The sequence below is a fragment of the Neolamprologus brichardi genome, chromosome 3 (assembly GCF_056152115.1).
Source record: "Neolamprologus brichardi isolate AB-2024 chromosome 3, ASM5615211v1, whole genome shotgun sequence".
NCBI lineage: Eukaryota > Metazoa > Chordata > Actinopteri > Cichliformes > Cichlidae > Neolamprologus > Neolamprologus brichardi.
In genome coordinates this window covers 39021682-39049152 of record NC_142106.1, presented here as the reverse complement: position 1 = coordinate 39049152, position 27471 = coordinate 39021682, and the positions used below count along the sequence as shown (strand labels likewise).

General features: G+C 40.6%; 1 protein-coding gene across 8 annotated transcripts in view; it reads left to right on the top strand.

The window, feature by feature from the left end:
- The window catches only part of kcnip4a (potassium voltage-gated channel interacting protein 4a), a 150404-nt gene extending 123009 nt beyond the window's left edge, over positions 1-27395 (top strand). For 4 of the 8 annotated variants that reach the window (XM_006804134.3, XM_006804133.3, XM_006804135.3 and 1 more), the window contains exons 2-8: positions 15465-15589; positions 21552-21621; positions 22126-22196; positions 22763-22870; positions 24721-24825; positions 24913-24975; positions 25068-27394. In XM_006804134.3, coding sequence (XP_006804197.1) covers positions 15465-15589; positions 21552-21621; positions 22126-22196; positions 22763-22870; positions 24721-24825; positions 24913-24975; positions 25068-25115 — 590 coding nt within the window. In that variant the 3' untranslated portion in view covers positions 25116-27394. Of the gene's footprint in view, positions 1-14191; positions 14368-15464; positions 15590-21551; positions 21622-22125; positions 22197-22762; positions 22871-24720; positions 24826-24912; positions 24976-25067 lie in introns of those variants that run through there. The other 4 variants (XM_035913550.2, XM_006804131.3, XM_006804136.3 and 1 more) reach the window with 3 other exon arrangements.
- Positions 27396-27471: the final 76 nt, after the last annotated feature.

Here is a 27471-nt window from a genome sequence, read left to right as displayed (position 1 = left end):
AACAAAAAAAAAGACACTTTTTATCCATAACAGCAAATACAGAAAATACAGAAAATACAAATGCTATTTATGGTCTCCTCACAACAATGATAAGAAAAATAAACTAAGCCAATATGGCATGTCTGTTAATACAGAGACACACATGTTAATGTGATCTCTGGTCTCCCACTCAGAGACACAGGTCTCCGAGTCTCCAGCATTCAGACGGCTGCCTGAGGACACTCATGTGAGAGAAAATCTGCTCACACAGATATGTAGAGCCAAATACTGTCAATAAGGCCTCTGCAATGTTCTGAAGACAGTTAAACTTGTCAGGTAGTGATGTCCAGCAGGTGAAAATGCAAGCTCCATGAACACGCACAGCTGTGGATTCCAGCTGCTTCAATGTTATATGTATGATTTCTATACATTTTATGTCAGATAAAAACTTTGGTTGTAAGCTTCAGATAATTATTTAATAAAAGTGAGACATTTTAAATGAGAATAAGAAAGTATTTCTTTGTGCCCCCCTTTCCCTGTTAATGCCCTACCTGGCCCCCTGGCAAAACTTTGCTAGATCCGCCCCTGCACAGTTACCAGCTGTCAGCTACATAGAAAAGGATCCTGGTGTTATTTGTCTCTCAGAAACAGTTCACAACTTCCCTTCAACTCATTCATGTCACGTAAAGGTAAAACTGTTTCTCCATCACCTGTTCAGCTCTGATGATTCAGAACATCTCCTGGTTTCATCTTCATGTTTCCCTCTCACCAGATATTCAAACCGACATCATGACCAGCAGCTTTACAGCTGTGGCTCCAGCAAACATCAGATGATACTAGAAATTAATATTAAATAAATTCTAGCTGATCAAGCTTAAACGTGCTGCTGTTGTTTAGCGCGACATTTGCCGGTTTCCTCTTTCTGGCGCAAAGTGGGCGATAAACAAACAAGAGAGAAAAGCAGATTAGCTGATCATTGATCAGTTTCATGATTAAAGTAGCAACAGGAGAGAGAGGGGAGAGAATGAGAGAAGAAGAGGCAGCTGTGCAGCGTAAACACAGAATAACTCCAGCTTTGTGTCTTTTTTTCATTCTAGCTGAAGTCCGGGACAAACTGTTCCTTTTCACCTCAACACGAAACGCGTAATATTTTCTCTCAATGCGGGACGATTCCGTCTTTTTACGGGACGGTTGGCAACTCTACTAACTAACCTTATGAATTAAATAAAGTTCACTATCAGTAACATCATAACACCCACCCAGCAGTATATAAACTCCGTCTTGCTAGCTAGTAGTAGTAACTAGCTAGTACGCAGTACGAGTTATTGTTGACTGTAAAAAGTCAGCACAACAAAAATCAACTCCACCTAAACTTGGTTTATATCTGACCCAGATAGACTGCAGGTCATAACTTCTTACCTGAAGCTCAGTTCACCTGACACTTGGACCGGCGGCCGCCTCGGGTCTCTCCTCCTGCCTCCCCTTTCTCTCATCCACCTGCTGGCCTCCACCACTTGCTAATTTTACTGAATCTGAGGAAGCTCCGACATAGCCACCACCAAACAACTGAGTTATTTTTACACACCGACCAGCATCTGGCCAAACCACCACCTTTCATTGTTTATACCATTACAAAGGAAAAAAACAAAAGTCACCGGGCCACCGAGCAAATGCCCGATGGCCAGTCCAGCTATGGTCGTGCCATCAGTTAACCCTTCGCGTGCCAACTGTGGCACGCGTGCCCAGGGTTGCCGACCCCTGTAGTAGGAGAATGACAGCTAACTGTGTTGGTCTTTATGTCTTCATTGTCTGTACACATACTTATGATATTGTTTAAGGCATACAGCCTGTGAGGGATTTTTATCACTGTAAAATACCAAAAAGGTATTCTTCATTTTCTTAAGTGCATTGCGTTCATTTTTCATTCATCGTAGATGGTTTAGTGCATCTTTATTATGGGATTGTTTTGTTTAAGTCACATATCCATCATCAAAGTTGAGTCAGCAAAAGTGTTTAGCATCCTTTTTGTTATGATGGATGGCATTTACAGTCTTTTCAGTAAATTCATTTGGCTGTGTCCATTGTGGAAATAAATCTAATAATTACTCCAGCAGGCAAACTTTTAAAAGATTGGAAACAGATCCAGTCGAAGGTAAAGAAGTGTAAAGTGTTTTGTAGCGCTTTAATCGCTCATCCACTCAGCAGTAAATTTAAAGCACAACAAATGGTCTAATTTTCCTTTAGCTACTTTCTATGCTTTAGAGCAACCACCTATGCTGTGTTACCAGTCCTCATGGTGTCTTTTGAGGCAAGAAAGGCCTGGCAGTGGATCTTAGTGGAAGTAAGAGGACTTATCCCAACAATCTGGGTCAGCAAATCAAGGGCAAGTATCACACAAGCAATCAATGTTGATGAAAACATCACTGGTAATAAGTGGTGATAAAAGTAAGCTGCATGCTTCTGAGGCAAGGATGTATATGCTGCGAGATAGGTGATGGCAGCATGAAAAAGCTCCCCATGGACGAGTGAGCAGGAGGCACAATATACACTTAAAGATGCACTTAATTAAATGACCTTCACATACAGCGCAGCGATGTAGGACACAACCTCCAAAGCATATTGTCTTGTGAATACACTAAGAGGTTTTTAAGGATTTGGTTGCATTCTTTGGGGTTAATTTAAGCTTGAGCCTTGCTTCTTTCAACCATCTCTAGACCTTTGAAGTTGCACGTGCTTTTCCCTTCTTCTTTTTTTTTAATCAAGGCTGCACAACAAGCGTGCTCATTCAGCGTGTTTCTGGCTTTAATTAGCCTGCAAAATGAAAAAATGAATAATCATTCCAGCAACAGTATTGTCCATAATTAAACCAAGGACATCAGTTCTTATTCATAATGCATGTTTCTTGTTTCTTGTTATGGTTGATTGTGAATTCAATGGGGTTTATAGTCCCCATTAATTTCACTGAGGATTTCTTTTTTTGTTGTTTGTGGGTGGAAGCTGGGGGAGGGGGCTCTGCATGTTTGGGCACAACTGATGTTTCTTGTATTTGTTTTGATTTTAACTCCTCGACTAACTGAACAGCAGGGGTTTTTGGAAGAATTTAGTGGTGTGCACTATTGTAAAAAGAACTGGGACACTGGGAAATATAAAGTGCTGAATTGTACCTCTCGCAAACCAATCTCATATCACGAGAGATTCCTCTGTTATATTGAAACCATTTGCTGAGCAAGGATAAGTCTGAATTTGCACTGAGTCTGATGAAATATCATACATCATCAGCTGTAAAGCTACAGGAAAATGTTAATGTAGTCCGAGCACATGAAATAATACTTTTCTATATTTAAATAAAAAGGAAGGAAAAAAAATCACTTAGCTCATTTGGATCTTATTGGCTGGTGTTGCAGACCATAAATCATCCCAGCTGGCTACTTCCTTTTCATCACAATAGTGGTGGCAGAGTAAAAGCCTCACTGTCAGAGAAATAATGGAGGAAGTAAGTAAAACGTTAATCAACTACTGGGGCCCATTTTGTTCCCCTTCAAGTGATCACATCACGTCTTTTGGCTGAGCCGCAGTTTATGGAGAAAATTGGATGTGAGTTCAAAAGTTTGTTTTGGCATCTCAGACTGTTGATGTGAATTACACTGTAAACATTGTCTGGGGTAAAATCCATTAATCCATTGATGCGCTTTTCTGAGTGACTGGTAGCGTCAGTGTCAGCAGCTGGAATAAGGATGACTCACTCTGAAGTTAGTCATAAAGACCATCTCCTCTCCGGGTATCCTTTTTTCTTGGCGTGAAAGCTCTAATCTTTGGAGCTGAAGTATGATAAACCTCCTTTTTCCTCCCTTGTCGCATCTTATAATCTTTAAAATGACCGGAGAAGAAAGGGCAAAGTTCCTTTTCTTCCACTGCTGTAGCAACGCTTTCTTAGAGACAGACTATTATTGAAGCACTTCCACATGACAAATGATTGCAATTAAAAACATAGACTGCTCTTTCCCCCAGATTCCAATAAATGGTGATGGTGTGTCATTATGGCCGGCGTGAGAGTCCGCTCTCGCTCATAAAGAACCTTGGCACCCGGTTCCCAGACCACCAGTCAGTGCAGTCACTCACACTCAGGTCAGAACAGGAAAGGACAGCTTTTTATGGTCCATACTCAGCATGAAAAATTAGTTCCTACATGTCTTCGGTATCCGCTTGTTTAAACTAATTAAAACTACTATTATTGCATTAGGCAACATAGAAGCTGTAGCAAATTGTACTAATGGTGGAAAGCATTGGATAATGTGTTCCTGGTGCCAGTAAAGAGCCACTGTAATTGGAGATATTTTGCCTTCTGTCTTGTAATAGCTAACCTGCTGTAAAGGGAATAGTCAAGGCTTCTGTTCACACGGATCCGTTCCCAGTCTCCTTGGATTGGCTCGTTTGGATGTTCTTTTCATTACTGGCAGCAGAATTTTTAATATGTCTCTGGATAAATAAATTCATATCTCAGCAAAAAGAGTTTGCACTGTTTCATGTGGTCTAAGAAATTTGCTCGACTGACCTTTCCGTCCAACTCCTTCCTATTACTGCAGCGATTACACTGCCATTTTTCCTGCCTGCCATAAGAAACTGTTTTATTAAATAACAGAAATGACATATCGCTTTGGCTGACTCTGGTCTCAGAGCTTATTTGTATTTGTGGCCACCAAAATGGAAACAAATGGCAGGTCTGTATCCACCTCCCTCTTTGCTCCTCTCATTTATCTGCTATAGCATGAGGCCTTCTCAATGCACAAAAGGGACTGTGTTTCAATTACTTATCTCTCACTGACTTGCATCTGCAAATGTTACACATGAAAAAAAATGTGTTGTAATCAGCAGATGTCCACTGCTGGCAGCTCTGGTGTTCAGAGTGCTTCAGGTAGAGGCAAAGTCTGTCTGCTGGCGGATCTGGAGATGATGGATTCACTGGTGCTTTTGCTCTTCAACCTCTTTGCTATTAAGTTTTATTACTTGGCATATTTCCAAAGTTCAGTTTGTATTTCCCCAAACAGCTGTGTTGAATATAGATGGTGTCACTTTCATCTGAGTAGATACCACATTTGAATGCCCTCCAGCACGCACCGAAATTGACTTCACAGTTACTGGTGTGTTCCATTCTTTAGTGTCGTTTGGTCTTGCCGTGAGATCGTGTCAACCTTTACCACCATGTCAGTGATATTTAAGTACAGGAGCTCAGAGATTCCCAGATTATACAGAAGGAAACATTGCAATAGCCTGAAAAGCTAAGACTTTCTGACTCCCTCTACTCCCACATCGTCGCTAATGCGGAACTTTATTTTGAGTGGCAACACCTATCATTTAGGAGAAGACTGCAGGGAGTCCTGCAATCTTCGACTTTACAATCCAAGATGATGGCAGTGTATGTAATGGCAGTGTATGTGTAAAGAGTAGTAAAACATTCAATCTGTACTATTACTTTATGTATTTATAACTTGGTAAATAAGCGATTCATGGAGAATCAGGCACTGTCCATGAATGGGTTGCAACTAGGCATTGAATTCAATTCAATTTTATTTATAAAGCGCGTAATCACAACAACAGTCGCCTCAAGGCGCTTTATATTGTAAGGTAGACGCTACAATAATACATACAGAGAAAACCCCAGCAATCATATGACCCCCTATGAGCAAGCACTTTGGCAACAGTGGGAAGGAAAAACTCCCTTTTAACAGGAAGAAACCTCCTGCAGAACCAGGCTCAGGGAGGGGCAGCCATCTGCTGTGATCGGGCTGAATTACTAGTGATGGATGAATGACTCGACCTTGTTAGAAGCAAAAGAAATCCAGTTTTTCCTTGTGCTTCCAATGTTACTACTGTAGCAGGGTCAACTGTCTTGATGCAGTGACATCACCCCCATCTAAGTTGATGCCAGACTTCTGAGGTTTGGCATCTGACTTAGATAACCTTCTGCTTACCTTCTGCTTCACTGGGCAGCTGTGGGTCAAGAGGTAGAGCCGGTTGTGTATCAGTTGGAAGGTTGGTGGTTTAACCCCTGCATCTTCTAGTCTGCTTGTTGCGTCTTTGGACAATGTATTGCAACTCAAGTTGCCCCAGTTCATCCACTGGAGTGTGATTGTGCGCGTGAATGTTAGGGAAAGTGCCAAAAAGCACAGAATAAATTGCTGTATGACTGTGTGAATGGGTGAATGATGCTTGTAGTACAAAGTGCTCTAAGTGTTCAGCTAAAGCCCATTTACTGCTCTGCTTTGTAGCTTGAAAACAGGAAACTGCTTACCTGTATCTGTATAATCTGGCTGCGCTCGACGTGTTAACATACTGTAATGCAAGCATTACACTAATGCATGCTCATTATATTTAGCATCTGGCCAGAGGTATCATCTGTAAACAGATGTTTTAGTGTTGATAGAAGCATATCTTGAGCAATAAATCAACATAGCCACACAACACTTCATTAACAATTCAGTATTCTGCTGGGAGACAGCTTGTGACATCAGAGTTGATGTAACTTCAGGTCAGTTTGACATCACATTGGCCTTTTTTTTAGGACTCGTGCCAATCATGCAAGCACAGGCTGCCAGACACTGCTCATCCGCTGCCCTCGTCCCTTGTCTCTGGGTGTAATTTCAGTTAATTGCTAGCTGCCAAGTGTCTGCCAAATTTGTCCCCCAAAAACAGCATGCAGCCTTGGGACTTAAACACTGGTAGTGTTACAGCCAAATAACACTGAGCTTAAAAGAAGCATCCTAGCCCCTGGCTCCGGCTGAGTAGATTAGATTTATATGACCGAAAAGGCTTTGCCTCTGAATTTCATCAATTGACTGTATGACCTTCTGTAAATGTTCCATATACAGACTATTACTAATACCAAGGTGACCTTTAGAAAGATGAGAGAATTTAAATTGAAAATCGAGGTATTGACCAACCAGCATGGCAATTACCAGTCACTAGCATCGACTTAAATACCATCCAATCAAACAATCCTTTTTTACAGCCTCTTGTCATTTGGCCTCTGTTTGGTTCATTCAATGATATGAAGCATGTTTAAGGAAAAGCAAATAGCTGTGCTGCATCTAAGATCCAGTCAAATTAAGCTGGCACTGACCCTGCAGATGCCATGAAATTGCCGTGTGTTTTGTTGTAATGTAAAACTTGGCTGATAAGAGGTGGCGCTGCTCGGACTCTACTCCAACTTTGATCTGTCTCGAGGCCACCAGGAGACAGATTAAGGTGTTAAGAGATTAACACCTGGGGAACCACTGACTGGCTTGAGGACAGTAAACACTTCAAAATATCCAATACCATCCATCTCTTAATAAATTATGTCTGGCATGTTGTCATTTGTTGTCTTTGTAAAGAGCTTTTTTTTTTTTTATAAACCCCAGAAAACCTATAAAGCAGAAGTTGTTGAAAAGGCAATATATTTTTGTTGACGGACTATCCAATATCGTTGGAATCACTGGCACTTCAGTGAACCAATGCCTCACTAAATCTCTAGCTTAGTAAAACAATCCCATTTTGTGCAGAGCGATTAATGTTTAAACCAGTTCTCGACCAGATACACGTCAGGATGCAGATAGAAGCGACAGCAGCACTGGTGTCCTCCGCCACATACAATCACTCACACCGGTGACTTGGAGGATCCCAGAAAATCACTGCTGACCATATTGTGCCTAAAAAAATGATCGAATCAAATCATGCTGGCCAACAAACTTAAAATTCACTCATTTTATTTTCTCTTGGATATGAACTATTTAATATCTGAGTCAGTAGTGCGTTTGACAACCATTGCAGTCATCCATACCTTGCTGTTATGTTAGCATATTTTGACCCTAAAAGGCCAACAGAGGAAACAGCACAGCCTTGTGATTAACTTGATTCCCTCAGTTTCCTGTGTTGCATTGCCAGGATTCAGAACGTGCTATATTAGGAGTTAGCATGGGTTAACATAAGATCAGATTTGAGTTTGGTTCAAGTGTGTTAGTGTAATAAGTGTCATCTGAAGCTTATCGATGGCCAGTCTCAGTGGTTACTTTGGTGAATGTGAGGAAGTCAGATTTATTCAGGCAGGTTTTGATAGTAAGTGACGCTTTGAAAAGAGCTATTTACATCACTTATTTACTGTCTCTGTTATGATCTTTGTTATTTCATTGCTCCAGAAAAGCTGCAATAACTCATAAGAGTTTATTTAAAAATCTCTTTATTTATTGCTGTTAAAGTGAAGTGTTCTGCACTAAAGCCAATCTGATAAGAAGGGTTTTTTTTTGTTTTTTACATCTGTTTATTATAGATTTAGCACGATGACATGAGGCTGTTATGGAAACTGATACTAAAAACACCACTTAATGATTAATTTTTGATCCAGCCCTACATGTGGTGTATTTGCGGTATCTTTTGTAGCTACTTTAAATGAAGTTTTGGTCCTTCTATTAATTTATTTTAACCTCTGAGACCCCGTGTCTGCTGCATCTCGTGCATCCCAAAAAAGAGCTCAGGTCTCATGAGGTTAAGGATGTGCTGCACATGCATCTAAAGTCACGTTTCCACTACAGAAAACTTTCCCTAGGGATTAAAAAAAAAAACCCTCTGAGGGAGCTCTGTACTTTTCTGCCACAGTGTGTAAAATATCTTTCGGGACAATGATTTTATAGTCCAAAACCAAATGGTGGAGTTGAGGGGGAGTTATTACTTTCTTTTAAAATTTAAGGACTGTGGTCACTCATCACACCATTGGTCTCATTTCCCAGCACTGACTTTGAAATGAGTGAAAATCACCATCTTTCAAAATCAGAATCAACAGCTCTTTCTGTCCCTCCGTTTATATGGCTAAAGCAATCTAGAACAGTGTCTTGTATAGCGTGGCTCAAAAATAGGGCAGAAAAACAATCCTTTTCATGAATATAAATTTAAGGATGTGTAAACATTGATGTATTAAAGAATTTGAGATTTTGTCATGATCAGCCTTTGGTTTCTGTATGTAGCTTTCCCCCTTTTTCTGTTTACATGCTTAATGTTAGCTTACGCTAGCAGCAGCATGGTTATAATGCTGAATAGCAACATTTTAGGTTCCTAACATGGCAAACTAATTGTCCAAATTCAAGGGCTGCATCTCTGAATTTGGCTGCAGGTAAAAACATGATACTTAAATGATACTTAAGTGATACAATATTTCTGAACATAGCAATGCCATTGTGTGCATGTTAGCTAACTGACACTAGCATCTAGCTTTAGCGCATCTGTGTGAGTACCCAAAACCTGCTGTTGTTTACATTTTAAACATGAAGCTCTGTTATTTAGGTTTTATTCAATGTCCGGACCTTGGTTTTCACTTTCCGTGCCTAAATGCAGTATTTTTGTTGGCCATCATCTGTAACCAAAACTCTCCAGTCCAGTCACGGGCATCTTCAGACCACCGACTGAAGCAGTACAAGTGCACATCAGCATTTCTAATGCCTGTAAAACCCTATCTAACTGTTGGTGCTAGAAGATAAGTTGTGCTCCCTTGGAGTCATGGCCTACTTTTGTAAACTCTCTGCCTTCTTGGCGCCACTGTGCTAAAGCAGCTGGAGCTAAAGTATATAAGACCTAATCTTAGATACACACACACACAAAATAGAAGGTCTTTAAAAATGACACATGTTGCTGGTTCACTTAGTGTTTGACTGTCACCGTATAAAAAGCCTCTTGTAACAAATAAGTAAATGACGGATGGAGAGGAAGCAAAATCCAGGCTTTGATGTAGCCTATCAGTGGCTGAAATTAAAAACGATCTTGGACAATTTCACACAGATTAAATGCAGACTTCCCCCACTAAAGACCAATTTAATCATTTTAATTTGAACCCCACACGGAGTAAGGTCTTTTGCACTTACTGTATTAAATTCATCTGTCCTATGTGTTCTCCGAGGCCACCATTTGGCTTGTGCAGCTTCAGACTGTACGTACCCCCTCTTACCACAAAAGAAGCAGAAAGCTCAGCAGCACTGACCCAAGAGTTATTGATAGTAAGCAGTTGTGTCTGTGTGTCAAATATTTATTAGTCCCTCTCTTTCGGTTTATAGACCTGATTGATTTAGTAAAGTTTTATCCTCCAGCTTGACCTTATAACTCTGGAATAAATGAGTCCTGATATAATAAACATTAAGGGACTGTAGCAGCGGGGCCGTGATTGATCAGTCCAAACTGGGAGGGAGGGAAATATCCTCACATTCGTTCTTCAGGATATAAGTGTTTTTGCAGGGCATTGACAAAGAAGATACTGTGTGGTAGACCATTTTATGGCCATAGTCTGCAAAGCGTGTTACACTATGGTCTGTGGTAATTACATTTTGCTGAGACATCAGTCTCATTCTCTTGTATTGCTGCAGGCCAAAATAGTGAAGGTAGCTTTGCTGCTCAGAGGTGGCTGTGAATTACGTTGTTGGCGAGCTGTACAGTCAGCCAGAGCCTACTATTATAGCTGCTGTCACTCAAGAAGCTGCTAAGGTCATTTTTTTTCTTTCGAGGAAGGCAAAAGTATGGCATGACGGTATGAGTTGGCACGTATTAACTAAACCAGTGAAGTAAATGTTTAGACTTGCATGATATACTTAATTCTTCAGGACAACAACAGCGGTTTTATTGCCTTTAATGAACTGGACACAAGCGGTGCAATACCGGCAAAGGTGCAACCTTTGACCTTTATCAAAGGGGCAGGAGGACACAGCTTGAGCTGTTCTTCACAGATTCACACACAGTCGAGCGTCGAATCCTTTTTGTCAATAAAATAAAAGGGCAACTGTTAATCAGACAGCCGTGACTGTTTGCTCTTTTCTTGCCTGATTAAGCACTCTGTCACTCAAGCTCTACTTCGTTCCACTTTAGAGATCAGCTTTTATTGCCTTCTTGCTAAGTCATCCTGTCGCTTCAGTACAGTCGAGATTCGTTGTAATGTTTGCGCTGCCTCCTAAACTCGGTTCAGCTGCTAAAGAATCTACTAAAGGCCCCTGTCCATGATGTCCTTGAGCTCCAAGGTAGAAAAAGGTGCCTCTCTGGAGCACAGTAATGCCTCCAGATGAAGCCAGCTTGCTGTCAAGACCAATATATCTTGATAACAAAAGCAACATCTGTCTAGTTCAACCTCAGTGAGGGGGCACTCAGACGTCTCCTCTCCACTCAGGTAGGAAGGTGTGTGTGTCACCGAGGTAACGAGAACAGATGAGAGCTTCATCCTCTAAATCTCAAAGTTATTGTGTTATCAGAGGAGGCAATATGAAGCGGCCTTCAACAGAAAGAGATTGTTCACAGCAAACAAGTTTGTTCTGCACAATAATGTTGGTCATTATGAGGCCAGACCTAAGAGCTTTTAACCATCTGCTCTGCGGTTTGCCTGTGGTCCATTAACACAGTGTGCACTGTTTATGCTTTATACACTGTGAGGCTGAAAAGGCAGAGACACATTAAATATTGACTCTGCCGGGGCTTCTTTCCAGCTCTCTGGAATAAGTATTTGTCAAAATTAGGAGTAAAAATTCGCGCTTAAGGCTAAGCTTGGTTGAGCTTCTTCCTCCTCCAATTCAGCCACTTTTGCTTATACATGAATTCATACAAATAAGTATGATACATCGTTAGTGTAAGTCTGCAACATCTGATCCAAACAGTAGATGATCCAAAAGAACAATATTAACATTAGTTATCATTAATTCAACAACCTTTTCAAGGATCATTTCTCTCTTTCTTCTACCTCCAGTTTGCTTCTACACTTCATGACAGTGTAGGCTGCAGATTTATGACACTATTTCCATGCCCTCTGTACAATGATGTAATTGTTACTACTACATCCCTTTATAGCCCAGGTTTATAGAGACCTCTTGCAACTCTCATCAGCCATCTTAACTAGTTAGTTATAAACATGCCATGAGCTACATCTCTATTACTATTTTCTCCTGCGAGCGCTGCCTTGTGCTTGGTGCACAATTGACAAATGGTTCACAGCACTCGTCTTAACACCCACAGCTGCCGTCAAACCTTGAACTAAATTTTTCACAATAGCCTGGAGAGGAAGGGCAAATGGGCTCGTGGAGTTTTTGGGCAACACTGTGGACTTATTACTTTATGGCTTTCATATTCACGCGTTGGTTTTGCATACAACACAAGATTTTTTTGGGTGTGTAGCGGGGTCATCAATTCCTACCTTGAATGCACCACTTTGTTAAATTAAAGAGGAGGCAACACATTTGTCAAGAAACCAGCTTGATTATGTGCGAGAAGAGATGACACCCGATGAGATATTAACTTACATCGTGACCCGAGGTCATGAGCCTCCATATCACATTCAGAGCCCGTCTTTTACACTGATGGAGAACAATGTGCTTGGAGATTGATTAATAATGTAACCAGCGAACTAGTCCTATCTCACACTTCTGCAGTCCTGAACCTGTAGTTCATAGCTTCACCAACCCGCATCAAAACTGCAGAAAATACACCAAAATGGCATTGAAATAATAATAATGGATTGGATTTATATAGCGCTTTTCAAGGCACCCAAAGCGCTTTACAATGCCACTATTCATTCACTCTCGCATTCACACACTGGTGGAGGCAAGCTACAGTTGTAGCCACAGCTGCCCTGGGGCAGACTGACAGAAGCGAGGCTGCCATATCGCGCCATCGGCCCCTCTGGCCAACACCAGTAGGTGGTAGGGTAAAGTGCCTTGCCCAAGGACACAACGACCAGGACAGAGAGCCTGGGGATCGAACCGGTTACCGATACGCTTCTCAACCCCCTGAGCCACGGTCGAAAGCAACTTTCACAGACACCTAAACACTGTTAAGATCTGTTCTCTTGGAAAGGGAAAAGCCATCTTCTCAGGTCATTACAAAGATGCTACTTTAAGTATAAATTTGGTTTAAAAGGTTAAAAAGACACCATTCCTCTTCACCACCTCTGCAAACCCCAAATTGGCAGCTTCAAGGTGACGGAGCTAAACACTGTTGACACAAGTAGGAATTACAGGCTTTGACAGATCTTTTAGGCCTTTCTCTAATCAACATAAAATTGCTCAGTGGGTAAATTTAAAGGGCTTGAACACTCTTTGCAATAAACCTCAGCCTAAAGGACAACTCTTTCTGTTTTACTTTTCAACTAAATCTAGATATAAGGGCACATCTGTTTAAAAGCCAAGGACTAGCTCAGTAGACAAAGCACAGAATCCAAAGACAGTTCGTAGATGGTCTTGGGAGTAGCTTTGTACTGTTTCAGCTAAACAGAAGAAGTTCCTCGTTGGTCTTGTTTTTATCTGTTAGGAGCACTGTCCGTGAAGTAAATTCAGAGATAACTTCTGCAGTGCTAGTGAATAAAAGTGTCTGTTGATCTGCCAGTTGGTTCAGACTAAGATGTTTCTCGGCTGGATTAAGAGAAGTGTAGTGTAGCTCCAGGGTGTCAAACATTAGGCCTAGGGACCAAATCGACCTGGCAAAGACTTTGGGAAATTTGAAGGTTTGCATAAAAGCTGGACTTTTAACTGCATTTTCATAAATTTTACAGCTTTTCTTACTGATAAAGACGTCCTCCATGGTCATTCATAATGCACCAAAGTAATTAAGTAATAGATAAACAGATAAATGCAAGAAAATATCCTGTTTTCTACTGTCTACTGTAGAAATTTAAGGTTTTTACAACATATCCACAGTAAAAACAATCAAAAAAAGCTAAAGCAAAGCAAACGTCTGACATATTTTTTGTCATACTTTCCTTATATTAAGAGCTCTTGGTATAAAAGTGCAGTTAAAGTCGTCACAGTAACAGGAAGGAGAGCGTCGCTGGGCCTTGTAATCTGAAAATTACGTGGGTTGTAGGTGGCACATGATGTAAAATAAATTTTTCGTCCTTGGTGCAAATGCTTCAACCTGTTGTTGGGGATGAGTTTCCCATTTGAAGGGAGATATTGCCATGACAACGTCTCCTCAGAATGAGCAGAACAATGTTGCAAAAATTCCTTTCTTTTCATCCATCTTTCTTTTTTTTGACCTATACTGAGGATTTTGAATAGCTAAAAACTACTCATCAGTGTGCTATGCATTGTGTTAAAAGCTAATTAGTAACAGCCAAAATGACACAAGCCGAGCTCATTTTGAGGCTGCTTGCTGCAGAGCAAAAACACTGTGTTGTTGTCCTGAAGACAGCTAGCTTCATATCCAAACTTAGACCCTCACGTCTTGCATGTCCAGCGTCCTACAGTGTTCTGAGGCTCTTAGTTGCCTGGGTAACCCACAAGACCTAATGCTGTATTTCCCAGGTTACCCTCAGATTGTCCACAAGCGCGGGGTGAGAGCTCGGCTCATGAGGCTCTTTCCATGCTCCACAGCCAAAAAGCCATCCTCCACTAATCAAAGCAAGTGGCTCTTCCAAGGCTTTCTCTCCCTCTCTCTCCCTTCACTCTGTCTCTCTGATGATTTTGTTGCTGTTGTCTAAGATGTTCTTTTGTTTCTGTGTCTTTTCTCAGCCAGTACAGGCTTTAGTCACACATGATTGACGGAGCTGCATTTTAGCTGCAACATGAAATCTTTTCTTTCTTTTCTGAAGGGAATAAAAATGTTTTTCTGCTGTTCACAGTCAAAACTGTCATCTTTCACTGAAACAAAACACTCGCATATTGCAGATTAGTTTCGTCGTAATTACACGGTGACGCAAAAAAGAATATGTGATGCTAAACAGGTCAGGTGAACAGAAATTTGTTAATTACACCGCTGTAATGCTACAGTTTCTGGACTAATATGATGATGAGAATGAGATCAAATAGCCATTTTTATTTCCTTTATATCAGCTGACATCCCCCAACGGATGCAGAGCATTTGTTCCATAGCAACAGGTTAATTATGGTCCGTTTAAAGATTTGGCCTTTTGACTGTGGGCCGTAATAAGCCTCTTCGAGCTAATGAGGCACTTAGTGTGTCACACTTCAGGTATATGAGAGACCCCGCACAAGACAAGTCAAACGCTGTGCTGTGGGGACAGTGCAGTCAGTGACAGTGCCCAGACAGCATCTGCTATCATTAAAGGCCCATTAAAACATTTCACAGGGTTCAGCTACCCTCTTTCATGAAGAGGCTCTTTGGGCTTGTTGTGTTCTGGGGTCTCAAAAAAACTCTAATTACCTCTGCTGTCATGTTTGTTGTAGAGAAGAAAAGAGCATTCAGATTTTTTGTTTGGTTTTGTGAAGGGTCCGATAAAGGAATGTGGCGTGTGAGGCAAAGAAAGGACTTCAGAACTGATCCGCTTGAATGGATTTTCCCATGAGCCAATAACATTTTGTAGTAAAATGTTGAGTTCTGGCATTGTGAATGGAGCTTTTTGTTGTTGTTGGTTTTTTTTGTTTTTTTTATTTGATTATCTATTTGCTGAAAATGTAACAAGATAGCTAAAATTCTAGTGTCAAAAATACAAATTTGCAAGGACGCGTTTCATGTCTCACCTTGTTCTTTCTCCTCTCCAGACAGCGTCGAAGATGAGCTGGAACTATCGGCAGTCCGCCATCGCCCAGAAGGCCTGGAACAACTCGAAGCCCAGACGCGGTTCTCCCGAAAGGAGCTACAGATTCTTTACCGCGGCTTCAAGAATGTAAGTGACGAGGCCATCATGCATAATGTACACCTTGGAATGCTTTGTTCTGTCTTGGATATCTCTTTTTTCTTCACATCAAAAACATTGTTTTCCTTTTGATTTTATTTCATGTATTCTTTTACAACCTGCTGTAGTGAGCAAGGGTGTTTTCACCCAAGTCTCCTCAAGCAGCTCAACCTGCATTAAATGTTAAACTGTCCAATAGTGCTTACCACAGAAAATTTAAACTTCGGTACACGGTTCACTGTGTCAGAGATAATGAGGTCATACCTCAACCCCTCCACCCCCTCCCACCTTACTTCTTTGTCATCTCTGGTGTGAGGCATAATAAGATGACCCAGAATTAACCCAACCCAGATTATCTGGCAGTGAAAGAGGATAGTGAGAGTCCTGTGATGGTGTTCCTGTGAGGCTTCAGTTTCCTGTTGCCTGCACTGTGCTCTAGCCAAGTTCCTGCAAATCTTTCCCATTAGTTCATTTCCACTGGAGATGGTGTAAGAGGTAAGAAGTGTTCTGATCAGGGCTTTAATTTGTGCTTCACGCTGCCTGATTTCACAGTGTTTAAAGACATTCTCTATTTTGCCACTGGAAGGGATGAAGTGATGAATCCAAATAACTCAGGTGGCCCCTTCAGCTTTCCTTGAGCACCATGGAAAAGACATACATATTAATTTGCCCCTCTGGGTGATTTATCAGGAATATATGCAGAATTTGTTAGCAAGGGACACAATTTCCATTTGGTACTGGAAGTGTTCTGGTTTTAGTTTTTTGTCAGCTCGTAGTCTAAGTACCATATAATGCCACCTTTAAGCAGGTCTTGGTTGGATGGAGGTAAGCAGACAGTGTGGACAGCAAAACCAAGATTGCAACTGCTAAACTGCAGTCATGAAACCATTGATATCATCTGACAACAATTCAACAAGAAGTCTTAGCCCAGAAGTTATCAAACTAGCCGATGGCTTTCCAAACAGGTCACTTCCTGTTAAAAGGGAGTTTTTCCTTCCCACAGTCACCAAGTGCTTGCTTGAAAGGGATTATCTGAATGTTGGGGTTTTCTTTCTGTTATTGCAAGGTCTTTAACTTACACTAGAAAGTACCTAAAGGCAACTCTTGTGATTGTGATTAAGCACTATATAACCTTTTTATTTTATTTACTTCTTCTTAGTACATGGGGATCTGCCCGGCCTTCCACAACGCTCAGTATCATTTCCTAATTCTCCATCTGCCTTTTTAAAATCTAAACTTGAATTTTAAATTTAAATTCTTAGATTTTTGATAAAAAACAAAAAATGAAATTCACATGATCCTCACTGTGTTTAGCTTGTTTGCTATTTAGAATAGTAAAATATTGGCATGTTAGCATTTACCTCTGTACATCAAAGAGCCTTAATACAGCCTCACTGAGCCACTAGCATGGTTATAATGTTTTTATTCATTTATGTATTGGAATAGGCGGTCATCATCTCTGTTTACTCAGTTGCTCCTGTCTACTGTGGAGTTAGATGTGGTTGAACTAGGACCCCAAACTGGACAAAGAGAAAGAGTAATGACGCTTAAATTACAGCTATTAAATAGCTTTTGTCCATCACTAAATCTAGAGTGTGGCTCATTTTTTAACTTCTGGGGTCAAACAGCTCATCTTGTCTTGCCCTGTCCCAGTGATATTGGCAGAATGAAGGAAAGCTTTTAAGGCGAGCCAGACTAATAGAAGCTGGCATGATTCCCATGATGAGAAGTTTGGCCCTTTGTCCTTGGTATCCAGGGTTTTGAAGCAAATCAAACTTCTACAATGCAGGTGGAAGGATGAGGTCATCTGTCTTGACAACAGACTTTACAAGTTATTCACTTGTAGCACAAGTGGTGCTTTGTTTTAGATATAGCGCTTTGTCGAGCAGGTCTCGTCTACCAAATGAAACCTCTGGTTCTGGGTCTTAATCTCGAGGCAGAATTTGAGCAAGAGGTCACCTTAAAGGTTTGAGAGAATTTATTATTTAAAAAAAACCCTTGACCTCAGACTATAAAATAACACAATATTGTCCTCACGTCTGACTGACTCTTCTGAGCTTTCACAGTTCACAGTCCAGGGCACTGACTTGGGCATTAGATTAAGATCTCATACTTTCGATCCCATCAGTCACGATTCGTCCGTTCGTAGGTATATTTCATTCCCCGCACTGCTTATTGCCGCCTCGCTTCACGGGTCTCCAAAAGGAATTTCATGCCCGGCCAGTTTTGCATTTGATTGAATTGGATGTGTGATTTTATTATCATGGATGAGCTAATTTTACAAGCATATCAAATGAATACAAATAAACTTTCTGATCTCTCAGTCCGTCTAGTGAGAACGGCATTGAACAATGTGCAAAATCAAAACAAAAAAAAAAAACGAGGACAAAGGGAAACAGTGACTACGTTGGTGATCATCCTGGAAAATGTAACCCATGTTTTTCTAGTTGCTTTTTTCTTTTTCTTGAAGTCTTGATCTAGAAGTGCATGAGCAAATATTTATGTATTGAGTGCTAGCAGGAAAAGTAAGCTAATTAATTTTATTGATATGTATGTAAATGTAAACATGTAGATATTTGTTATATCTTTAATTTGGTGATATGTTCATCTGTTGTTGGGACACAGATGCATACTTTATGAAAATAAAATGAACTCTGGCTTAATGTTATATATGTATATAATATAAAATAAATGAGTTCCTGACTTTTAGCTCAGCAAGATCAAAGTTTTCCTTGATGGGACCTAAAGTCAAAGTGTAACTATTTCAATGAACTTGAAATTGAATTGCAGGGGCGCTGCATTGCATGTGGTAATAAGATGACGCACAGACTCCATTCCCAACTGAAAAATAGCCTCGCTCGCCAATGTCATCATCAGGCTACAAAGAAACGCTGAAATACAATCAGTTGAATTCTGCCACGAGAGTGAGACTCGCTCCAACTGCTTTCACTGAGTTTTATTTTTTTTCTGCAGCTTTTTAGGATGATTTGCAGTAGAGAGAAGAGAAGAAGAAGCTGCTATTTGAATATTCTGGTCCCATTTCAGAGCAGATGTTATTAATGTAGACAGGCCTGCACCTGTGTGATGCACAGACAGGTGCAGCCATGCACATACTCTACAAGTCAAGTAGAAGTCCTATTAAAAAAAAATCCCCCTGCTTACTATATTTATTTACAGAGCATTTACTTGCACAACTACAACAAGAGGTTGACTGTTGAGAGCGTGTTGTCTGCACGGTTGTAGAAGATAAACAAAGCATTAATTAACAGCTGCTCTGGTAAACAACAGAGAAATACTGTCAAATACAAAGATGCTACAGTGCATTTTGTCTTTATGGTGGATATGCAGGAAGTCCCTGCAGGGACAGAATTTCTACATTCCTTAAGAAACTACAGATAAAAAATACACAGCGTTACGTAAAAATCTTGATCCAACCCTTACTTCTTTATATTTTAGTATGAAAATGGGAAATTAAATAATAATACAATAATAATAATTTATTGAAATGTGTGCAAACATATCTAGAAAAAAGCATATAGGGCAAAAACAGACAACAACCCTGATGAGCTTTATTTGGTGTGACCACCTTTATTCGTCAAAACGGCCTGAACTCTATGAGGAAGTTTCTTGTAATTTCTTTAGGTAGTCTTCAGGAATAGTTCTCCAGACTTCTTGAAGGACATTCAAAGCTAATTTTTGGAGGTTTCTGCCTTTTGTTCTGTTCCCCGTCAGTGTGATCCCACACTGCTTCAATTGTGTTGAGGTCCAGGCTGGGGGGAGGCCAATCCATGACTGATTTTTAGTTTGAGTTTCATTGTGTGTTCATTTCATTGTGTGTTGGCAGTGGGTTTGGGATCACTCAACAATCAGATCAGATGCTTTCCAGATAGCACTGCATGGTGGAACCCAATCCAACCCTACTATTTCCATCAATTTTGACAAGATCTCCATCCCAAACTAATTTAAACAAACATTTTAAATTTGGATTTATCCAAAGATCTGTTACTAGTGATTACCAGTCCAGTTCTTATATAATTTGGCATACCTCAGCCTTCTTTCCCCCTGAAAAATCATTTTTTTCTCTCAGTGAATGGATTTTTCCTCTTTCTTAAAAATGTGACTTTTTGATTCTTTATATCTGCTGTAGATATTTTTTTTTAAATAGATGAACAGATCACAGAAAGCTTTTCCAGTTTTCTAAAATCACACTATGCTGATATAGACTTTAGCTAATAGCTAAAGCTAATGTCTAATAGCTAAAGCATATATAGGTCAAAATCTTAGCTTCGTTATTTATTTTATCACAATTTACTTGCAAAGTAGTAGACCCTTCAACATTAGTGCATCATTTTATTTACGACAGGTTCAGCAAGTCTCATCTTGCCAAAGTAATAAATTAAGAGCTCATAACAACTGTTAGCACTGTTGCTATGAGCATGTTAGCATGCAAGTCATTTCTTGATTCAGCAGCTATGGCAGTAGTCAGACCTGGGTGTGGCTGGTAGATTGAACTCACAGTCACAGTTAATGAATGAGTTAAGAAGGGGGGGCAAAAACTTTGTCACATAGGGCTAAATTTCGCTAAATAAATAAAATCATCATTTAAAAACACTTTGTGTTTGTGTTGTAATTGTTTGATAATCTAAAACATGCGAGTGACAGATATGCCAAAAATAAGAGATCAGGAAGGGGCAAATAACTTTTCATAACGCTGTTGCTTCACATTTAACATCCACATATCACAGCAATGTCGTACTTTTCTAAGTCAAAAAGCACTAATTGTTTTCTTTGCAGCTGCAGTCTTTTGTTTTACCAGGAATAAAGATCAATACTTATAAATTAACAGCCTGAATACTTTTATAATTTTATAATTAGGTGTCATTTATTCCAACCATGATGGAGAGTAATTTTCCTCATTGTACATCATTATGATTCATACACGCTAGTCCAAGCAACGACTTTCCGACTTCACAAATCAGGTTAGAGCCTGCCAAATGACAACGCAGAGACAGACTTGTGCACATTCTGTCTCGCTTAACTTCTCGCTTAACTTCTCTCTCGCCTCACCCTGCAAGATATTCAGCGGAGTCTGTGAGACCAAGAAGAAGGAGGGTGTCAGGGGACTTACGCAGACAACCTTGCAGCATCCTCTTAACTTGAAACACAAGACGCCCGTTTGAAGCAAGACGATGAAAGTTTCGTCTTTATTTTCTTCCCCTCACCGCACTGTTTCCCAAAGTGGCTGATGAGACGTGGTCACGGGAAGCAGGAAACCCGGCGTGCCCTTTAATTCTAGTGAGGTTACTCAGAGAGCCTTTTAACGTGTCTACTTTTGACTTTCGTGAAAGGGAATAGAATATGTTGATGTTGATGCAAGTTCAAAAGCACAATGTAGCTTCAGAAGTCCTTCTATCATAGAGGTGTTCGCATTTGCATCCACACCGTGTTTTGTTTTGTTTTGTTTTTTTATATTTGATTTCCAATAAAAGCCCTCGCTGCTGTTGGCTATTTTCTTCCATAAAATACAGAGAAACACGAGGCTCCTGCCCTGGAAATTGCCCATGTAGGGGGTAACTTTCCCAGTGTGTGCCGCAGAATCAAACCTGTAAAACCACGCTGCTCCAAGCAAGGTCATCCGCTACTTTGATTGTTTGAATAGAGACACACGCACAATTCTTGGGTATGTTACTATTCAGTCTTTTCCAGTGAATGCTGCCAGATAACCACAGGCCTGGACGAGATAGCTGCTGAGGATTCGATGGTCAGTCATTGGTGGAATATGTTGTTTTTCATTTAAAGATATCTTCCCACTGCTAGCCGACTTTATTGTTCTCAGAGGTGCCCTGTTTTTAGTGAGACGTGACCGTGATTGGCACTATGTGAACTCAAGTTTAAGGCTAGGACTGTAAACATAGATGTCAGATAACCTGCACATCTCCATTTTGTCTTGCAGGAATGTCCCAGCGGGGTCGTCAACGAAGACACTTTTAAAGACATCTACGCACAGTTCTTCCCGCAAGGAGGTCTGTACCTGCTGCTTTGTTTTCCCAGCATGCTTTCCCTTTCCCAAGAGCTCCCGCATTCATGCATGTTTACAAAAATTGCACTATGTCCGGAGTACGTTAGGTTTCCTCGCCTCCCATGAAAACGCAGTGTCGGTGAGAGGCAGAGGGAGAAGAGAAGTTTGTATTCAGGCAGCCTTGAGTTTCTCTCCGTTGGCTCTCATCATTATGCAAAGATTCTACCCGAGGAGGAACAGAGGAAACATTAGGAAGCTTTGATATATCTGTTCAGAGAGAAGAAAGGCAGGCCAGTGAACATAATGGCACAGCACAGAGGAAACAATGATAAAACCCTTAGCTCTAAGCACACTGTTCTTCCCTCTCATCGCGAGCCTGTTTTCTTTGAAGTGAAAAAGAAAAAACAGTCTCCGCTTTGAACCTTTTTCTTGTTTGCAGTAGCCACCACTGCCAGCGAGCCGTAATCACGACAGATGTTCTGTGATTGGTTGTTTGTTCTCTCCATAGATGCTTCGACATACGCACACTTCCTGTTCAATGCTTTTGACACGGATCACAATGGCTCTGTGAGTTTTGAGGTAAGCCCAGAGTTGCCAGATTGTTCATTTCTCAGTGTCTTAAAATTCGACCAGTTTGTGGGTTCGCTGTCGAAAAGGCGCGCGCATCAAACGCTCCTACAGACGAGGCTTTACACTCAATCATTATGTAACCTGCAACCCCCTTTATAGAAAAAAAAATCTAGCCTCATCAAGTTTACTCAAGATGCTCAACATTTGATTAATATTTATGAAGGGCACTTATTTGCTTATTAGGAGAGAACAGGGAACAGCTGTCATTATGCCAAACCAAAGTTTCCCTGCCTAATGTGCGGTCCACTCTGTTCTGAAGTACAAGATCTCCCTGAGGACTGACACTGAATACCAGTCGACTAAACATTTGAATAATGAGCTATTTTTGATTTATGATAGCTCCACTTTTGCCGTTTCATCATTTTCCTCTAATGAATACGTGATAGAGGACGGCATCCTCACAGAAAGGTTGGAATCGGTTGAAGTGCCTCACGTAGAAAGTGTCTCATGCGTCGTTGTTGAGTTAAAGCTGGGATGTTTTGCACATTTGTCAGTAAGTTGTGTTTCCATTACAGGATTTTGTCATGGGTCTCTCTATCCTCCTGCGTGGCACAGTCCAGGAAAAACTCAACTGGGCCTTCAACCTTTATGATATCAATAAAGACGGATATATCACTAAAGAGGTACGTCTCCTAAAAACACGAAGGTCACAGTGCTGAGATATTCGCCGTGTTTCACGCCGCATGCTTTAGTTAATTCCCTTACATGTTGTTGTACAGGATGTTCACGATTGGTTGATTTTCGATCGAGCACAGCGCTGCGCCAGTTTGCATTTTGCTAATATTCACATTGAGCCTGCAGACTGCGCTCGATTTTTGTACAGTAAAGATCAAAATGTAACAGTTAAACTGAAGAAAACATCCTCCCAGGAATCTGCCTCTGTGGGTTAACATTGACATATCCTCCTCCTACTGGCTAAGCTTGTTGTCCTTGCTTGTCAGTGTGAAAGCACTCAAGCATTGGAGTTCACAATACTTAAAATAAAAGTTCTTAGGAAGAATTAGCTGTACTGAAAACAAACACTGCCCTCTTATGGTTGAGTTGCAGTACTGTCTTCAGTCCGTGTACTGAGCAGGTGTCTCCAGTTTGCCGCTCCAGAGCCACATTTGTCTCTTTTTGCCATCTACTGTGTCAAAAGACATGGAGGGTTAATATGGAACATAGAAGTAAACAATGTTTCTTACATTTTATTTTCATGTATCTTTGCTATAAGTGATTCTTTACATTCCTATTATTAAAACTGTGCAGCCTGAACACTGTATCATTTAGAAAATACACATAAATGGTGACTCTCCCAGCTGGCTACATAAAAAATAGCAGAGCATGGACTGATGTGTGCCAGTGTGGCCTGACTACATTTACAGCTTGACTAAAACAACCCTAACCTTTAATTTTATTCTTTACTTTCACTATTTTAAAAGCTGTCGAGCTGCCATATGTTCATTAACAAAGCTGGCTCCTTTTCATTTAATTCAAACGCAGGGATTAAGCCAGCCCGCAAACATTTAAAGCTACTTTTTTCAAAGCCGGCCTAAACAAGCTAATAGTATTTTCCCTGCACAGTTGTTTGTTTCAACTGCTGTAGCCCATCTGCCTCAAGCTTCAATGTGTTGTGTGTTCAGAGATGCTTTTCTGCGTACCTTGGTTGGAACAAGCGGCTATTTGACTTATTGCCTTTCTAGCAACTTGAAGCAGTCTAGCCATTCTCCGCTGACCGCTGACACCATCAAGGCATTTTCACTCAGAGAACTGCTGCTCACTGCATGTTTTATCTATTTTGGCTAATTCTCTGTGAACTCTAGAGATGGTTGCAGATCAGCAGATTCTGAAACACTGGTCTGGCACCGAGAACCGAGCAGTTCAAAGTCACTTAAATATGAATCAACTTTCTCCTCTATCCTGATGCTCAGTTTGAACTTCATGGTCCCATCTTGACCATGTCTATGTATCTAAATGCATCAATTTTCTGCCGCGTGATTGCTTGATTAGACTTTTGTGTTAACAAGCAGTTGAACAGGTGTCCCTAATAAAGTGGCCAGTGAGTATATGTGTATATCACTCATTAGGATGTTGATTCAACACTATAAGTAAAGCTGAATAATGTAATAATGTAGCGCAGAAATCACAAAACAACATAAAATAGTCGCCATCCTTAAATTCTCAGGGTTGTTATTCGAACTTCCTGCTCCTTGAATCTGTTTTACGGGGACCTGAAAGAACAAACAGTCCCGGCGCAAATGAATGCTCTATAATGCAACACGTGCTGATTAGCACAACAGCTGAGGCTCAGGGCCATTCATTTTAATTTTTTTTTTCTTACGCTGACCAATAATTCATCCTGAGACATGACTCGTGCATGAATCCAGTCGCATGTAAGATATGAGTGAGGACACAAGAACTGCTAGTGAGTAGTCAGTGCAAACTGAGTGTAAGACGTTGTATTTATCTCTGTTATGTTTTCCACGCATCACAGGAAATGCTGGACATCATGAAGGCCATCTACGACATGATGGGAAAATGCACATACCCCGTCCTCAAAGAGGAGACGCCCCGTCAGCACGTAGAAGTATTCTTTCAGGCAAGCAGGCAGTTGGCAGATTTTACTGTTTTATGTACGAGGCTTCAGAAAACCTTCATATCCTCTCCTTTTGTCTGCCTCCAACAGAAGATGGATAAGAACAAAGACGGCGTGGTAACCATAGACGAGTTCATCGACTGTTGCCAAAACGTAAGGCCGATCCCCAGAACATCAGCTCACACTGCTGCTGGCACAGTCACAGCACCGCTCATCGTATTGTCTCTTTTATTTTGTATCCTCAGGATGAAAACATCATGCGATCGATGCACCTCTTTGAAAATGTTCTTTAATTTCCGGCTGGCTGTGGAGGATTTGGAAGAGACCATCATCTTTAGCTTGGCCCAGTTACTGACTTGGACTCATACTGTGTACAGTGTGCTATGCAGACTTTTTGACCATAGATAAAGTTATTCTTCATTACAGAGGGCCTCAGTTATAAGTAGGCGGTATAGCCGTGGACACTCTGGAGCTGGTTGCCGGTTTCTTTTAAACAAATTCGGGAAACTTCTAAGTGAAATAGTGAAAATGGATTAAAAAGAGATGCTTCAAAATGAAACCATTAACTTTAAGGTTGATTTCCGCCTTCTGTCTCTGGAGTGTCTTTGTGTTTGCCGAACTCAGAGTTCTGCCTAAGACGTCCAACGAAAGGCTTCAGACAGATTTTGTTCTGTTTTATTTACTGCCAAATCAGATCACTGTGACTTTCTGCAGCATTAGAAACACCCGAACAAAACATCGGGTGTAACGTCACGCTCCGTCTGCTTTTACATTCCAGACCGGCTCCCAATTCCAGAGTGTTCCCGCCCGATTTAGTTAACCATCGTGGTCTGTCTTTCTGCTCTTTAAAGGAACTGTTTAGAGGGGGAAAAAAGAAAAAACAATACATTTTACCATTTTAAACTGTACATACTATAAAAAACATTATTAGATAAGAACTCTTTGAGAAACTTTTTGTTCTTGTTTACTTGCCAACTAGAATGAGACAACACAAGGATTGTATTGATGTCAAACTTGGACCATAATATCGATGGTTTGTCTACAGAAGCACACAGGTAGCTCTATTTATGATGTTATACAACCATTTCTTTGTCATAGGAGAAATGCTGCTTTCAGTGGAATTCATTTAACCTCATGTATGTATATTTCCTGTAAAGTAAAATCATCCATCAGTATGTTTTTCTTTGGGTTTTATGAGTTTACACTAGGAGCAGTGCTTGGGATTATTTATAAGGTGTTCAGGTCATTGTACAGTATTACATGAAAAGTCGCCCTCGGGTGATTTTCAGGTCTTTAGATTTGTTCATATGAGTCACTGTTTTTAATAAGAAAGGCCAGTGGGGTTTGGTTATTGGTACAAACTTTGTATTATACTCATTAGTTTGGGTTTTCTTGCTGTTTCTCTCCTCCTCCTCCATCCTGTGGGATGCAGCTGCCCACACCGATTCAGCCTGATTGGTTTGATTGGCTCCCTAATGTTAGCAAAAACTACTGGATTATTGAGAGAAGTGTCTCAAGTGTGTCTGAGTGTTTCTGTCTGACATGCTCTCTCTTTTTTTCTTGCTCTTTTTCACAGAGACTTGGATATTAGACACAGGAAGTAGGCAGAAATACGACTTATACTTGAGAACTGTGGTTTATGGTTCATCATGTTTGTCCTTCGAAGTGTACAGTGTGTTTCTACGATGTATCACTGGGAGTCGGGAACATATGAACCTCCTCAGTGAGGCATGTTAATCATCCATAATTTAGTAAAGAAAATGACACTTTTTTCTCAGCCCTGCTTCTTGTTATTCATGTAAAAGGAGATAGTGTGTTTGGTTTTAGCTTGTTTAACTTGCTGTTTGTTAAACCGCTTGTTTGAGTGTGATTTGTATTATATTTGCAGAGACCTGATGATGAAAAGTAACTTTTATCCACTACGGAATACAAAAGAGCAACACGGTTGATTTGGAAAGTTACAAACAGATCAAATAGTTTGCAGACAAAAGCGCGTCATATTTTAGATCTAAAAGTACCAGGCCACCTACACATTACACCCACAGGAGCGGCTCAGTAATGGAAACCCAAGCCATGAAGCGCCCGGTGCACAGTTTCCGTGCTGATGTTCTGCAACTTCACAATCTGACACTTCATGGCTGAGCTGCTGTGTTTCCTAAACACTTCCACTTTCCAATAATCCCACTTACAATTTATTGTGGAATATCTTGAAGGGAAGAAATTTCATGAACTGACCTGTTGCCGATGGGTGTCCTATTACAGCACCACCCTGAAATTCATGGAGCTCATTCGAACCATTCGTTCACAAATGTTTGTAAAGGCAGCCTGCGTGGCTCGGTTATTGATTTCATATATCAATGGGACTGAAAACACCTGAAATGAAGATTAAGAGGCGTGGCCCAAATACTTTTGACCATGTAGTGTATGTTGTGCTTACTGGTTCTCAGTGAAGCCTCCTGGTGGTAGCAAGGCAGAATTACACAAAGCGATTGACTTTATTCTTTCTTGCCTGAATAGCATAAACTGGGATATATAATAATATTGTTGTTTAGAGTGTATAGAGAAAAAAAGTGGATGAAAAAATGAATGTTGTATCTTACTAAGTGTAGCTAAAATGGATATTGAAGTAGGAGGATGAGCATCAGTCGT